The 15,520-nt window shown below is 42.8% G+C and overlaps 1 protein-coding gene across 3 annotated transcripts in view; it reads right to left on the bottom strand.

The window, feature by feature from the left end:
• The window catches only part of C4H20orf194 (chromosome 4 C20orf194 homolog), a 139,872-nt gene that overhangs the window by 82,633 nt on the left and 41,719 nt on the right, over positions 1-15,520 (bottom strand). For all 3 annotated transcript variants that reach the window (XM_028878583.2, XM_028878582.2, XM_028878584.2), the window contains exons 10-12: positions 14,723-14,858; positions 6,287-6,368; positions 5,465-5,501 (exon numbers count right to left, since the gene is read on the bottom strand). In XM_028878583.2, coding sequence (XP_028734416.1) covers positions 5,465-5,501; positions 6,287-6,368; positions 14,723-14,858 — 255 coding nt within the window. The remainder of the gene's footprint in view (positions 1-5,464; positions 5,502-6,286; positions 6,369-14,722; positions 14,859-15,520) is intronic.

The following is a 15,520-nucleotide window of genomic DNA, read 5'->3' on the forward strand; positions in this document are numbered from 1 at the left end:
GATTCTGAATGTTTTGAATGCTAACAAGCAAACAGCTGCTGAGAGACCTGGGACTGACAGAAGGACTGATGAGATACACCAGCCTAGATATTTTAAGAATGCCTTAACTAAAATAGTAGTCAAAAAGTATATTTGTAAAATGGAGCTTAAAAGATGCACTGCTTTGGAGAAGTGGTTTTGCTTTTGTTTCCACAGGAAACAAGAGGCTGTGGATTTGTTCCAGGTTAAGATGAACCAGATTTAATCAAGGGACCTTCTGAACCTTGACATGTGATATCTATCAACAAAGGTTATAGCTGATCTTCCCAGGACTTGGCCATTATCTCAAGTTTTCTCAGGGTTCCCTTAAGATTAGCAGCACCCCCAATCAGCAAGAAGTAGTCTAGAGAACCATGCCCAAATTCCTAAAATATTGTTTATGAATGTTTGTTTTCATTTAAAGGGGATTGGTTAAAAATTGTTAATGGTCACAGTCAATCTCTTTCTAAAGAAGAAAGGGGGATATGACATAAAAATGATGGGGTAAAGGGTAGATTATTATGATGAAAAAAGAAGGGTAGATTATTCAAACAACTTTAATCCTAAAAGCAATTGTTAATCTCAAAAAATTTTACATTGGTATGGATTTTAGTTTATTGATACAAATTTAAAGTTAATTTTGTTATACTGTATATATGTATGTACATACATACACACACACACACACACATATTTGGTTTTTCGAGACAGGGTTTCTCTGTTAGCTTTGCACCTTTCCTGGAACTCACTCTGTAGCACAGGGTGACCTTGAACTCACAGAGATCTGCCTGCCTCTGCCTCCCAAGTTCTGGGATTAAAGGTGTTGTGGGATGTTCTGTATGGCAAATGTGTTGCTCTGATTGGTCAATAAATAAAACACTGATTGGCCAGTGGCTGGGCAGGAAGTATAGGCGGGACTAACAGAGAGGAGAAAAGAAAGAACAGGAAGGCAGAAGGAGTCACTGCCAGCCGCTGCCAGGACAAGCAGCATGTGAAGATGCGTGTAAGCCATGAGCCACATGGCAAGGTATAGATTTATGGAAATGGATTAATTTAAGCTATAAGAACAGTTAGCAAGAAGCCTGCCATGGCCATACAGTTTGTAAGCAATATAAGCCTCTGTGTTTACTTGGTTGGGTCTGAGCGGCTGTGGGACTGGCGGGTGACAAAGATTTGTCCTGACTGTGGGCAAGGCAGGAAAACTCTAGCTACAGTGTACCACCACCATCTGGTACCTGTATGTATATTTCTACTCTTGTTTAAGATATTATATTTACGCAGCTCATTTAAAAATGTAATGTATAATTAAAAATCAGATTAATAGTCATTTAAAATAGTCAAACTTATAGCCATATTAGTTAGGTTTTCTAGGTATACAAAGATATATTTCAATTACATAGGTAATCTTCAAATATTTCAAAGACCTACAGAATATGGCATTTAAAGTGTTTTAAGAACTTAAGACTATTCACAACAGTGAGGAATGTCTGCTCCTGGCAGCACCAATTACTTAAAAGAGGATGATGGGCATCGCAGAAACTCCTTATGGAGTTTGCTTACAATGTGGCAAGGCTAGCCATTTGGGCAAGAAATTGCTCTTGCCTGTGCTGTGGATGTCTTTCTGTATGCTGTGAATGTGTGTTGCTCTGATTGGTTGATAAATAAAATGCTGACTGGCCAGTAGCCAGGCAGGAAGTATAGGCAGGATAAGCAGAGAAGGAGAATTCTGGGAAGAGGAAGGCTGAGTCAGGGAAGATGCCAGCCTGTTCTCCAGGGAGCAGCATGTAATGACACACAGGTAAAGCCACGGAACATGTGGCAACATATAGATTAACAATAATGGGCTGAGTTTAAGTGTAAGAGCTAGTTAGTAGTAAGCCTGAGCTAATAGCCAAGCAGTTTTAATTAATATAAGCCTCTGTGTGTTTACTTGGGTCTGAGCAGCTGCGAACTGGGTAGGACACAGGAAAACTTCAGCTACAAAGTCTGGACTGATTGAAACTGGACATACAGGACCCATAGGAAAGTGACCCCTGAACTTTGCCAACACAAAGTGGGGATGCTCCTTCAGGGCTCCTGCTTCAAAGAAGAAACTGCCAGACATTTTGTAACACACAGAGAAAAGCAACTGATGAACTTTGCCAATATAGGTGGGATATAGTCCTTCAAATTTCCTCCTTCACTGAAGTCTGCCAGAGACTCTAGGCCTATAGGCTAAAGATAGATGCCCAATGTTACAGAAGAACTTTGGGGGACTGTCCAGATGTCAGATGTCTTTGTCATTTGTAGAGTTTTGGAAGTTGCTTGCAATGCACTTCCTGTTTACTCAGGTAATATTATATACTTTGGGGGTCTTTAATAGAGTTGAAGACTATATAGTTATAATTATAAATTTTCTGAGTTATGATAAAAGGTAAATTAGATATGAGACTTTAGACTTACAAAGACAGGATGGATGATACAATATTTTCTTTAATTTTGCCAAATACAAATATACTAGATATTGTAACTGTAATTCTTGCTTAATAACTGTTTTGTTATATGTAATTTTACTATGTTAAAATGAAAACCTTCCTTTTTGATTAGACAGAATGGGAGAAATGCTGTGGGGTAGTCTTTCTGTATGCTGTGAATATGTTGTTCTCATTGGTTGATAAATAAAGCTGTTTTGGCTTATAGCCAGGCAGAATAAGGCTGGGTAGGAAAGCCAAATGGAGATACAAGGAGAAGGGCGGGGTAGAGCAGACACCAGCCAGCTACCAAGGAAGCAAGACATGTAGAAAATAAGGTAACAAGCCATGAACCTCGTGGAAAAGCATAGATAAGAAACATGGGTTAATTTAAGTGTAAGAGATAATAATAAGCCTGAGTTACCAGCCAAGCATTTATAAGTAATATTAAGCCTCTGAGTGGTTATTGAGGAAAGGGTAGGAGGGAGGGAACGTCTGCTTACAGACAACTTTTGGTAGTCAGTTATGCTCTGTGTATGCTCTGCTAGTTGGCCCATGAGCCTCTAGGCACTTCCTCTGTCTCTGCTTCCATTCTTGACAGAGGAATACTGGAATTACAGAGGCAAGCCATGGCATCCAGATTTTTGTGGGTTCTGGGAATAGAATTCAGGTCATTCAGCTTGCTCAAAAAGTGCTTTTAACCTGTTAAGTCATTGCTGGCCCTTTTATTTTTCATTTAAAAAACATTTATTGATTGATTTGTATATGGGAGGGTATGCAGCCTGCACCCATGTTGTATAGCAATATGAAATAGTCAATCCTAGAGGGAATGCTCATCAACTCAGGGAATTCTATTTTTAAATTTTATTCTCTTTATTTATTTTTTTGGTTTTTTATTTTTTAATTTTATTTTTTTGGCTTTTTGAGACAGTTTCTTTGTGTAGCCCTGGCTGTCCCGGAGCTCAGTCTCTACACCAGGTTGGCCTTGAACCCAGAGATCCACCTGCCTCTGCATCTGAGTCCTGGGCAAGACAGGAAATTCTAAAGAAAAGTTGATGAAGACTCAGAGAGTAAACAACTTGTTAAGTCTCAGAAGTCCTTGAAACTGACCAGTGCACAAGGCCTCTCTATCTCCAGGGTTATGTGTCCTCAGGGCTACTGAGGAGACTCTCCAATCTGTTGAGCTTTATCACCCAGGCTGGAATGGGCAGTCAGTGACCCAGCTCTAGCTGTTTAGGAGTCATCCATGCTTCTATAAGTAATCTCAATAAACAAACTGGCTTACCAAGTTGAACTTTTGTGGTAAAGTGAGTACATGTTTATTTGTGTCTCCCAGGAACAGTGTCACACAACAGGGCACCATATGCATGTAAAGGTCAGAGAACAACTCAAGAGAGTTGGTTCTCTCCTTCTCTCTGGATTCCAGGGACCACAGGCTTGGCAGTGAGCACTATTACTTGCTGAGATATCTTGCTCCCTCTCTCTTTTTAATTTTTATGTTTTGGCCAGGTATTTTATCACAGTGACAAGGAAAGTAACTAATACAACCATGTCTCAAGAAAAAGAAATGTAGTGAGCAGAAAGTCATGTACAGTAAGCAGACTGTCACATGCAGTCAGCAATGTCATGGGTAGTGCCTCATGTCTGTTGTTGGAGAAGCTTCACTATGACCAATGCATGGTCTTTGAGAACTTGTTTGGAGAGTCTAACAGGAGAGTGCAATACTTGTGCTCCCTGGACTGACTATCACTCCCTTCCAACTGGAGAGGGAAGTCATAATTTTGCAGAGTATACAGCCTTTATAGGAAGGGGATGGCACTGTCTAACCAGGCAGACTAACCAAAGCAACCCTGAAGAGGCAGGCGGATCTCTGTGATTTCAAGGCCAGCCTGGGCTACAGAGTGCGTTCCAGGAAAGGCGCAAAGCTACACAGAGAAGCCCTCTCTCGAAAAACCAAAAAACAAACAAACAAAAACAAAACAAAACAAAACAAAAAAACAAAACCACCAAAAAAAAAAAAAAAAAAAAAAAAAAAACCAAAGCAACCCTGATATTCAACAGGAATGCTGCAGCCAGATTACCCTCATACACAGAAACCTAGCTCACTGTGCATTGTGCTGGAGCCCACTAGGTTTCCTAGTGGCTATACCCAGCAGGACTGCATAAGAGGTTGACTGGACCATGGGCCTGGGTACCAGGTGACTGTAACTAGCAAGGTGGAGGTCTTTTGCTCTACCCCTTGGCATTGTTATAAAAGACCTTTGGAGTAAAGTTCTGGGCTGGTGGATAAGGATCCAGGCCCACCCGAGTCTATCCTGTGTTTTCTCTCTGTTCCTCTCCTCTCTATTTCTAACTAAGTCTCTTATCCCTCATTTCTCAAGAGTTCCTGGAGTAAATAAGTGTGGGGACTGGTCCACCACAGCAGTGATCTATAGACAACTATTTGTGGCCAATCCCTGCTGGCCTTTGAAAGAAGTGGTTTAGAACTCACAGTTATGGTGGGCACTCGGGTGAAGAGGATACCTTTGTTCCTCCTTTATGTAAAGGGAAGGAAGTCAATACTAAGTAGGGCCTCTCTAAAGTTACACAGATGATATTTAGAACACAGCTTTGTTCTACAAGCCTGAATGTCAAGTCCAGAGGAAACACTCTTCAGACCAGATGAGATAACAGATTTTCCCAAGGAACTGCAGAATGTTTTGTTTTGGTAAAAAACTCAATTGAACATGTTTTACTGTGTATAAAAGGAAGTTATCTCATTTAAATGTATGGGAGCACACACAGGAAGTCTGGGAGGAGGTCCAGAGGGAGGAGTAGATGGCAAAGCTTGCAAAGTCCTCTGGCCTAGGTTCCAGCTGAGACGTCTGAGGCTTGACTGGAAAATGCACAGCAATGTCTCCTCATTAGCAGGCATCCTAATCACTCAAGGGGAAGCAGGAGAGCCACAGAGAAAAACTCATTTTCGAGAGAAGAAATAAAACTAGCACAGGACTTACATTTGTTCAGTTGTCCTGGGCAGCTTGTCTTCGTCACCTGGAAAGGGAAAGGTTTCCTTTGAAGTTACACACAGCATCTGCACAGACATCAGTGGGCCATGGTGGCGTTTCCCCTATCTTCTTGAACTTTGACTCCCTGTCCGTTTTTCAACTCATTCCACAGAATCTTAGGCTCTCGGATGTTTTGAATTTTAGAAAAAAATTAACATTGAGGTTCTGCTTCCCCCTCCCCTGTATTTCCTAATCTGACCTAAGTAATTTTTCTTTCTAGAGTTTCCTGATTTCTGTATCAATGGCTTCGGATGTACTGACCTTTGGGAAGCAATGCTGGGAGCCACACTCAATTCACAAGTTTTCCCCATGTCTCTTTGGATACCTGAAGCTTCAGAGTACCCCAGCAAGCAAGGTCCTTGTGCTCAGCCAGCCTTCCTGAAGGACATGGCCGCAGGTCCTCAGCTATGGGGTGTCCTATCACGGCCAATTCTCCCTCTTCTCACAAAAGCAATTAGGCAGACTTCAGCCATGTTACCCAAAGTCACACTGTCGCCCACATCCCCTGCTATCTCCAACTAAGCCTCAGTAATCTTCGCCTTTCTTCTGACACTGAGCGCAGGGCACACACGGCTAGACCTCAAACTATAGGATGAACCAAAGGTTTCTCTCCCAAAACGCATTCTGTGAGGAACGAGTTAGACGCATCAGTTCTCAAGTTGCAATCAGGAAGGGGGTCAAGGCCCACAAGATGTATTTTGCATAAATTAGTAAATTGTGTGTTAACTTCTCCTTCGCGGGAGGAACCATTAAGTATTTATAGGGACTTACCCAAGTACGGAACATGAGTAGCACCAAAAAAGTATGTCCTTGAACACGCCAGAGGCCCCTTTGGTGAGACACACTGGGCGACCTGAGTATCAGAGGGAAAGGAAGATGAATGTACTAGGAGCTGGTGAGTTGGCTCAGTGAGTAACACGCTCACCTCACAAGCCCGGCCATCTGACTTCCTTCCCAAGACCCATGCAGAGATGGAGAGAGAGAACAGACTGCACAAGGTTGTCCTCTGGCCTCCACTCAGGTGCCGAGGCACATGCATAGCCCCATCCCACTTCATGAACATACACACAATAATCCAACTTTTAAAAAGGAGCACACTTGGCCAAGCGGGTGAGCCGAGGCAGTGGAGCTGTGAATTGCCAGTGTCTGTCGAAGCCTGATCTACAAATCGAGATCCAGGACAGGCTCCAAAACACAGAGAAACCCTGTCTCGAAAAGTCAAAAAAAAAAAAAAAAAAAAGAAACTTAGACATGTGATGCTGGAGAAACAAAAAACAAATAGTTAATGAAATAAAGTTTATTTAACTGAAACTGATTTAATTTTTTAAGACAAAGACTACTTAATTTGATTTAAACAACAGTATTATGTATTCATTTTAAGTTTGATTTTATTTATATTTATTTACTTGTGTGAGAGGTACATACCGGTATACTATAGTGAAATTCAGACAACAGTTTTGGAGTTGGTTTTCCTCTTTCACCACATGAATTCAGGGGTGTCCTGGTTATCTTTAACTGTCAGTCTGACACAGCCTAAACTCACCTGGGAAGAGAGTCTCAATCGAGGGACTGCAAAGATTAGATTGGCCTGTGGGGCATGTCTGTAGGGGAACCACTAGCAGAGAGAAGAGAGTCCATCCTACTGTGGGCAGTGGTCTTAGGCTGTGTAAGAAAGCTAGCTAAGCATGTGAGGAGATCAGCAAGCAGTGCTCTCCAGAGTCTCCACTTCAACTTCCGGCTTGAGTTCCTGTCCCAGCTTCACTTAATGAGGAACTGTGATCTCAAAGTATAAGTCAAATAAATCCTTTCCCTCTCTAAATTGCTTTGGTCAGTGTTTTTGTTTGTTTGTTTTTGAGACAGGCTTTCTCTGTGTAGCCCTGGCTGTCCTGGAACTTGCTCTGTAGACCAGGCTGACCTCGAACTGAGAGATCTGCCTGTCTCTGCCTCCCAAGTGCTGGGATTAAAGGCTTGTTCAGTGTTTTTTGTTTTTAAATAAAGATTTACTTTTATTATTTATTAATTGTGCATGTGCATGTGTATCTTATCTATGTGGGAGTATGTATGTATGAGTGCAGTACCTTAGGAAGCCAGAAGCCAGAGGCCTAGGAACTCCTGGAACTACAATTATAGGCAGTGCTGAATCTCCATGTGGTTGCTGGGAATCCAACTCAGATCATCTGGAAGAACAGCCAGTGCTCTTAACCACTGAGCCATCTCTCCAGACCACTGCTCAGTGTTTTATCACAACAGAAAAAAAAAAAAAAAAAAAAAACCAGAATACAGGGATCGAACTTGGATCGTCAGGCTGGGCAGCAGTCGACTTGAGCTGCTAAGCCCTATCATCAGCCCTCTGTGTTCACAGCTGTTTTCCCCACTTTGGCTACACTGTGAAGTTGATGTTGGGTAGTCAGCCCAGGATACTAATGAATTTACACCTCATGAGGAAAAAGCAGGCAATGTGTTTGGGTCTGGGCTGCCATTATCATTCAGCCCAGAGAATTCAGAGAATTCACATGGCCCACATGACACAGGGACATAAGGGGACAGCTACAAATTCCCAACTTCCTTTGAACTTCATCTCTGCATGTTTGGGGCTGGAGAGATGGCTCAGTGGTTAAGAGCATTGGCTGCTATTCCAGAAGACAGGGGTTCAATTCTCAGCACCCACATGGACAGTTCACAACCATCTGTAACTCCAGTTGCAGGGGATCTGATGCCCTCTTCTGGCCTGGTCTCTGTAGGCACCAGGTAGGCAAATGGTACACAGATACACATGCATGCAAAACATCCATACAAATAAAAAGAGAGAGAGAAATTTATATTCATCAAGTGTTCCTAAGGTATCAAACACAAAATGCAAAAATGCTGTCTTCAAAAACAAAGATGGGGCTGCAGAGATGGCCCAGTTACGGCATCTGTTCTTCCAGAAGAGACAGCTTTGGTTTCCAGAACACACACACACAGTGGCTCACAAGCATCTCTGCAGGCACCAGTCACAGATGGTACACACGAAGGAAAAACATTCATATACACAAAATAAAATAGATCTAAAAGAACCAAAAAAAAAAAAAAAAAGCCCAAAGTAAAGGAGGGCTGGCCAGTAAGGTATCTCAGCAGGTAAAGGTGCCTGTTTGTAAGCCTGACAACTTATACTGTTGGATGCACTGGACCCACATGGTGTAAGTACAGAACCTATTCCCATGAATGCACACACATATACTAAAATAAATAAATAAAAATGTAAACAAGGGCTGGAGAGATGGCCCAGTGGTTAAGAGCACTCACTGCTCTTCCAGAGGTCCTGAATTCAATTCCCAGCACCCACATGGTGGCTCACAACCACTTGCAATTAGATCTGGTGCCCTCTTCTGGCCTGCAGGGACACATGCAGGCAGAACACTGTATACATAAGAAATCAATAAACCTTTAAAAAAAAAGTAACAAGGAGACATCGTGGGGCATCTAACAGAGACAGGAGGATCCCTGAAGCTTGCTGCCAGCCAGTCTAGCCAAGTCAGCAAGCTCCAGGCTCAAAGAAAGATTGCCTCAGAAACGTAAGGTAGAGTGGAACCAGCTGGGCTCAGCAGTTAGGAGTGTGTACTGACGGCTCTCGCAAAGGATAGGAGTTGGGTTTCCAGAACTCGACATCAGCAGCTCACAACCACCCGTCACTCCAGCTCCAGGTGTTACTAAGCCTCTACTGCCAATAACACCTGCACTCCCCTGCGCACACACAATAATCAAGTTCAGACTCAATGAATATGAATATGAATGTTTACTATAAAAATGTAAACAAATAAAAACCATCAAGGAATGCTGGTGTGGTGGTCTGTGTCTATGATCTTGGGAGGGTTCAGGGTCATCTTCAGCCCTTGAACATATTGAGTTCAAGGTCAGTCTAGGCTACATGAGACCTTGTCTCAAAGGACAAACCAAAAACAAACAAATCAATCATAAAAGAATGGAAATTAGGACACTATAGAAAACAGCTAAATGTTTACAAGTATTCCCTCTTTCCGTTTTAGTCTAATGGAGCTACAGCAGACACCGACATTTTTCTTCACTCTCTTCATGTGCATGGATGCTCTGCTTGCAGGTGTGTCTGTGCCGTGGATGCTCTGCTTGCAGGTGTGTCTGTGCCGTGGATGCTCTGCTTGCAGGTGTGTCTGTGCATGGATGCTCTGCTTGCAGGTGTGTCTGTGCATGGATGCTCTGCTTGCAGGTGTGTCTGTGCCGTGGATGCTTTGCTTGCAGGTGTGTCTGTGCATGGATGCTTTGCTTGCAGGTGTGTCTGTGCCGTGGATGCTCTGCTTGCAGGTGTGTCTGTGCATGGATGCTCTGCTTGCAGGTGTGTCTGTGCATGGATGCTCTGCTTGCAGGTGTGTCTGTGCATGGATGCTCTGCTTGCAGGTGTGTCTGTGCATGGATGCTCTGCTTGCAGGTGTGTCTGTGCACCACTTATGTATTCAGTGCCCATGGAGGCCACCTGTTGGCATCGGATCCCCAAGAACCAGAGTTAGAGAAATTGGGAGCCACCTGCTAGAAACTGAACCTGGGTCCTCTGGAGAACAGCCAGTACTCTTAACTAAAAAGCCATCTCTCCAGCCCCACAAGGCATTTTTCTGCAATGACAACAGAATTTTGTAATAGAACATGAAACTGCTTTTGTTATGAGTCTGCACATTTTATGTGGCACTTATTAATTTTTAAATCACCCACAGGTGGCACAGAAGCAGATTAGAGTTAGAATAGACCTGCTTTCTGCTCATTGTTTTTTCTCTTTACATTTTAACTTTAGAGGCTTTTTAAAAGAGATTTATTTATTTATTATGTATACAGGGTTCTGCTTGCATGTATGCAGAGCTCATTACAGATGATTGTGAGCCACCATGTGGTTGCTGGAATTGAACTCAGGACCTCTGGAAGAGCAGTCAGTGCTTTTAACCTCTGAGCCATCTCTCTAGGCCCCAAGCCTTTATTATTTTAATCAAATTTATTTTCTGCGTTTGAGTGTGCAAGTGTGTGCATGTGTGAGCATGTGTGTGTACACATGCCTGGACATTGTGTGGGGAATCAGCTGTCTCTTTCTATCCTATGGGTTCCAAGGATTGAACTCAGGTTGCCTAGCTTAGCAAACTTCCCATCCCACCCCCGGCATTGAGCCATCTCATCAGCCTGGGAAATGATCTATCTTCAAGGTCAAGAATGAGTTCTTGGTATGTCTAGTCTAGCATCAAACACATTTCTCATTTATGTTACAATGTTTCTGATTTCTGGCATTTACTTTTGATTCTTTCTTAGAGTTTCTAATTCTCTGCTTACTCATCTATTCTTAAATGTCTATTTTTTGCATCGGAGTCTTAACTATTAATTATGTTTATTTCAAATTCTCTCTCCAGGTCTAGGGCTATAGCTCAAAGATAGAACAGTTGCTTAGTATTCTTAAGACACTGGGCTCCATCTTATATTGCAAATAACAATAATAAAAAGTTATATTGAACATTTATAAAAATGAGTGCTATCTGATTTTGAAGGTTATATATTACCATCCTCCCACCCCTTGAGACAAGAGTGTTGCTATGCTGTTCAAGCTAGCTTTGAACTTGTGATTTTCCTTCCCCAACCTCCTGAGTGATGGGACTACAGACATCTGCCAACAGACCTGACTTTTCTTTAGAATTAATGTAATTGTCTTTTCACCCAATATTTTTTCCTTGCCTCTTGGTACGCCTTGCAACGGTCTGTTGAAGCTAGACACAATAACTCAAGTAATAGAGACTGAGATAAGCAAGCCTTTAGTGCAAGACTGGATGTTAACCTGGCTCTGTGTTGAGTTGTGTGTAGTATTTTTTTGTAGCTCCAAGTACCATGGGCTTAATATTCTTGTAGTCCTGTATGTCTGTGTCTTTGAGTTTCCTAAGAACTTCTTGGTGATCTGCTGCTCAGATACAGCAGATCTGTTGCGATGGTGCTAAGAGAATGGGGAGGGGGTATTCTCTAACCTTATGATTAAGTCTCAGTATTTGGGTGTGCTTGTAACCTTCATGAGAGCTTCTTAACTTTTTCTTCCCTGCTTCTCAGGAAGGCTAGAATGTGATAAGGTTAGAGGAATGCCTTTCTTCTAAGTGGAATGGGACTTCGGTAAAATCTTTTATTTTGGAGAGGAGGCCTATATTACTACTTTTCTCATATTATAAATGACTTTATCCACCTGCCTCATCGTCCATGAGGATTTTTTTCTTGGCTCTTTACCATTAGAGCCTGTCAGGGTTCTAGAAATTAAACCCATGAAAATGTGGCACTCCTTCTAAGACTGCATACCCTGTAAGTTTCTCATCCATCCTAAGTCCACATTCAGATCCCAGGATTTCATCACAGTTTCCACTTGAGGGGACTAAATGTGGCTTTTTCGCCCATCTTCCAGAGCCCAGAGTGGCAGTTTGAATGGATCCAAGAATAGGGTTTGTTTTTTAACACTTCAGAGTCAAAATTCTTTTCATTTATTTTTATTTTATGTGTATGAGTATTTTGTATAATGAATGTCTTGTACCACTTGCATGCCTTGTGACTAAAGATTCAGACATAAGATTCACTGGAACTAAGTTACAGATGGTTGTAAGCCACCACGTAGGTGCTGGGGAATCAAACCTGGGTCCTTTGGAAGAGGCTCTTAACCATGAGCCATCTCTCCAGCCCAGAAAGTCATGATTCTTGATTGGCCTCAGGGACTCTGTCCAAAAGAGTGGCTTCTTGTTAGAGTTGGCTGGGTGGTGTCAAAGCCATGGTGACACTTGGCCTCCTCTGAGACTACACTGAAGAGGGTTAAGGCGGAACAACATCTCACTATCTTCCAGTCTGTGAGGGAGTGGGTCTAGGCTCTTCCCACATCCTTTCAGGGCAGGGGTGGGGCTGATGCTTTTCTGTGGTATTGCACAGAAGTTTTTATCCACAAGTTTTGGTCTTATGAGACTTTGTCTTCTTGTTCTCTGGATAGATGTGAGCATTTCCCAGTAGCCAGTGTGTGTTGTGTGTGTGTGTGTGTGTGTGTGTGTGTGTGTGGGGGGGGGGGGTGGGGGGTGTGTGTGTGTATGTATGTATGTTACAGAGAAAACTTAACCACTACATCATTGTTTTGGTCCTGAACTTAATAGCCTGTATGCCTCTTTCTCTTCACCTTTCAGAGTCAAATGTTCAGAGAATTTAGTTCAACTTGGAGGGTAAAGGGAAAAGTATAGCTATTCTGCACCACCACCACCACCCCTTTTTAAATGGGATACACATGGAAATAGAATACACAAGTCATTCTGTCTTCTCTATTTGGATTTAACACATGAGGTCAACAGTTTTTAGAGATGCCTCTCCTCTGGCATTTTCTATATATTCCAACAATTCTGGAGATTAAAATGGGGTGTTCTAATTTCATCTCCTTTGTATGTCTAAAAGCCACTTGAGGGAGGAAAAGATTCATGTGGCTTATACTTCCAGGTCACAGTCTACCACTGAAGGAAGTCAAGGCAGGAACCTAAAGCAGAAACCAAAGAGGGACAATGCTTGCAGGCTCATTCTCTGGCTTGGTCACAGGCTCATGCTTAACTGACTTTCTTATGCAGCTCAAGATTGCCCCTTACTCCAGGAAATGGTACTGCCACAGTGGGCTGGGTTCTCCTATATTAATAAACAAGACAATCCCTTACATGTCCACACGTCTGATAAAAAGAGCTACTTACTCAAGGGAGACTCCATTTTTGAGTGATTGTATGTTGTGTCAAGTTGACAGTTAACGCTAACTGGGACCACAGGACAATAAAATCCTATACACATGCATTCTGGTAGTCGTCTAACCCAAGCTAGCTTGGAGATGGCCCAAGGCTTTCAAGTTTTCAGCCCAAAAATGCTACCATACTCACTTGGGTCTTGTGTTCTCAAAATCCTAATTAAAACTAACTACACCTACCATTCTAGCTTTCCTAATTTCCTGCAACGTTTTAAAAAAATACTTTGTTAGAAGCATTTGAAAATACTTAACATTCTCCTAAGACAGCGCAGACTTGGACAATCATTAGAGTCCCCTATTCAAGTGTAACGTTCCCCTTATTTGTATGTGCGTATGAGAAGGGGGGAGGGGTTTGTACATGTTCCTATATGTGGGTGCAAGCATAAACATGCCATGGTGTATGTGTTTAAATAACCTTGAGGTGTTGGTCTCTGCTTTTCCATCTTGTTTGAAACAGGCTGCTGCATACACCAGGCTAGCTAGCTAACCTTCAAGCTTCTGGAATCTCCTGTTCCTGCCTCCCACCTTCTGACAGGGGCATGCTGGGATCACACATAGTTAACCACCATGTCAGGCTTTTATGTGGGTTTTGGTGATCTAAACACTGAGCCATCTCCTTGGCCCCTGACACTTACTTTTTTTTTTTTCTTTGAGACATGATTTCTCAGTCCAGGCTGTCCTAGATGTCTTAGAATTTGCTTTATAGACTAGGCTGGCCTCGAACTCACAGAGATCTACCTGCCTCTGCCTCCCGAGTACTGGGATTAAAGGCGTGTGCCGCCACCACCCAGTAGCTTCTTTTTATTTTTTTTTTTATTTTTTGGTTTTTCGAGACAGGGTTTCTCTGTAGCTTTGGAGCCTGTGGTGAACTAGCTCTGTAGACCAGGCTGGCCTCGAACTCACAGAGATCCACCTGCCTCTGCCTCCTGAGTGCTGGGATTACAGGTGTGCACCACCACCACCCGGCGCTTCTTTTTAAAGAATATAGCAAACAATATACCATCATGTAATAAAGACTGATCAGAGGTTGGTTGGGTTGGCTCAGTAGATAAGGCCTAATGACCCGAGTTCAACCCCTGTAACCCATGTGACGACAGAAGGAAGGAACTGGCTCCATAAAATCTGTCCTCTGGCTTCCACACATGTATTGTGATACATGTGACCCTCTCCCCTCTGCAAATCACACACACACACACACACACACACACACACACACACACACACACACACACTAAACAAATGTTTTCAAATTCACACCCACTACTTATTAAGATATATTTTGTGAGTTATCAATTTCTTCTTTTCACTGTAAAAGCAACTTCAAATTCAGGATTAAGACAACATAATAACTAAAAAAGGTTCCTTTTGGCCAGCAGCTCTCCCTTGTTATTAGATAGTACAATTAATCAAGTAGCAGCAGTCTGGCCACTCACCATGTGCTTGGCAAAGCTCCCCGCAGGACCGGTGTTCCGCACCAGGTGGCCCTCAGAAGGGAAGTTAAAGCTGCCAGCCGTCAGGTTGTCTCGTGTCGAGTGGTTACCGAAGAGGACAAATGGCTGTCGATGAGGACTAGAGCAGCAAGTCACAATGTAATTAGACAAGGTCCCACGACAGGATCGCAGGCCTTTCTGAGTGCTGTGACTATAGGACGGGCAAAGGCTAATCTACTCAATGTCCCTGGCTGGCTTGGAAGGGGTCAGATGTCTCACTCTTCCTAGTGACCCCTGGGGATCAGGCACCCAGGACAGAACTATACTCCTGCTAAGTTCATGCCTTCCTACTAGACCTCCTTTTTGAAAAATCAGTTCCTAGAGTCTGCTATCAAGCAATGGCACTGCCCCCGATTTTTTATAAGGTAAAATTATAACAGAAATACAGCTTTTAAGGAGTCATAGTGGTTGGACTACTCAGATCCAATAGACAACAGAGCAGCTACCAGCTTCTAAGTACCTTTCAGGAGGGCAGGAGGAGGAGAAGAAGGATGCTACGATGGTACCTATCACACCACCTCCCCATGTGCCTACTGCCGGTCTCTCGTCTTCCCTCACCTCTGAGGAGACTCCCACTTCCTCCTCCTTCTCAAAGTGTTCTAAACAATCCCTTCAGACAGTTTATTTATTTATTTATTTATTTTTAAAGATTTATTTATTATGTATACAGTGTTCTGCCTGCAGGCCAGAAGAGGGCACCAGATCTCATTATAGATGGTTGTGAGCTACCATGTGGTTACT

This window comes from Peromyscus leucopus, chromosome 4 (assembly GCF_004664715.2).
Source record: "Peromyscus leucopus breed LL Stock chromosome 4, UCI_PerLeu_2.1, whole genome shotgun sequence".
Lineage (NCBI taxonomy): Eukaryota > Metazoa > Chordata > Mammalia > Rodentia > Cricetidae > Peromyscus > Peromyscus leucopus.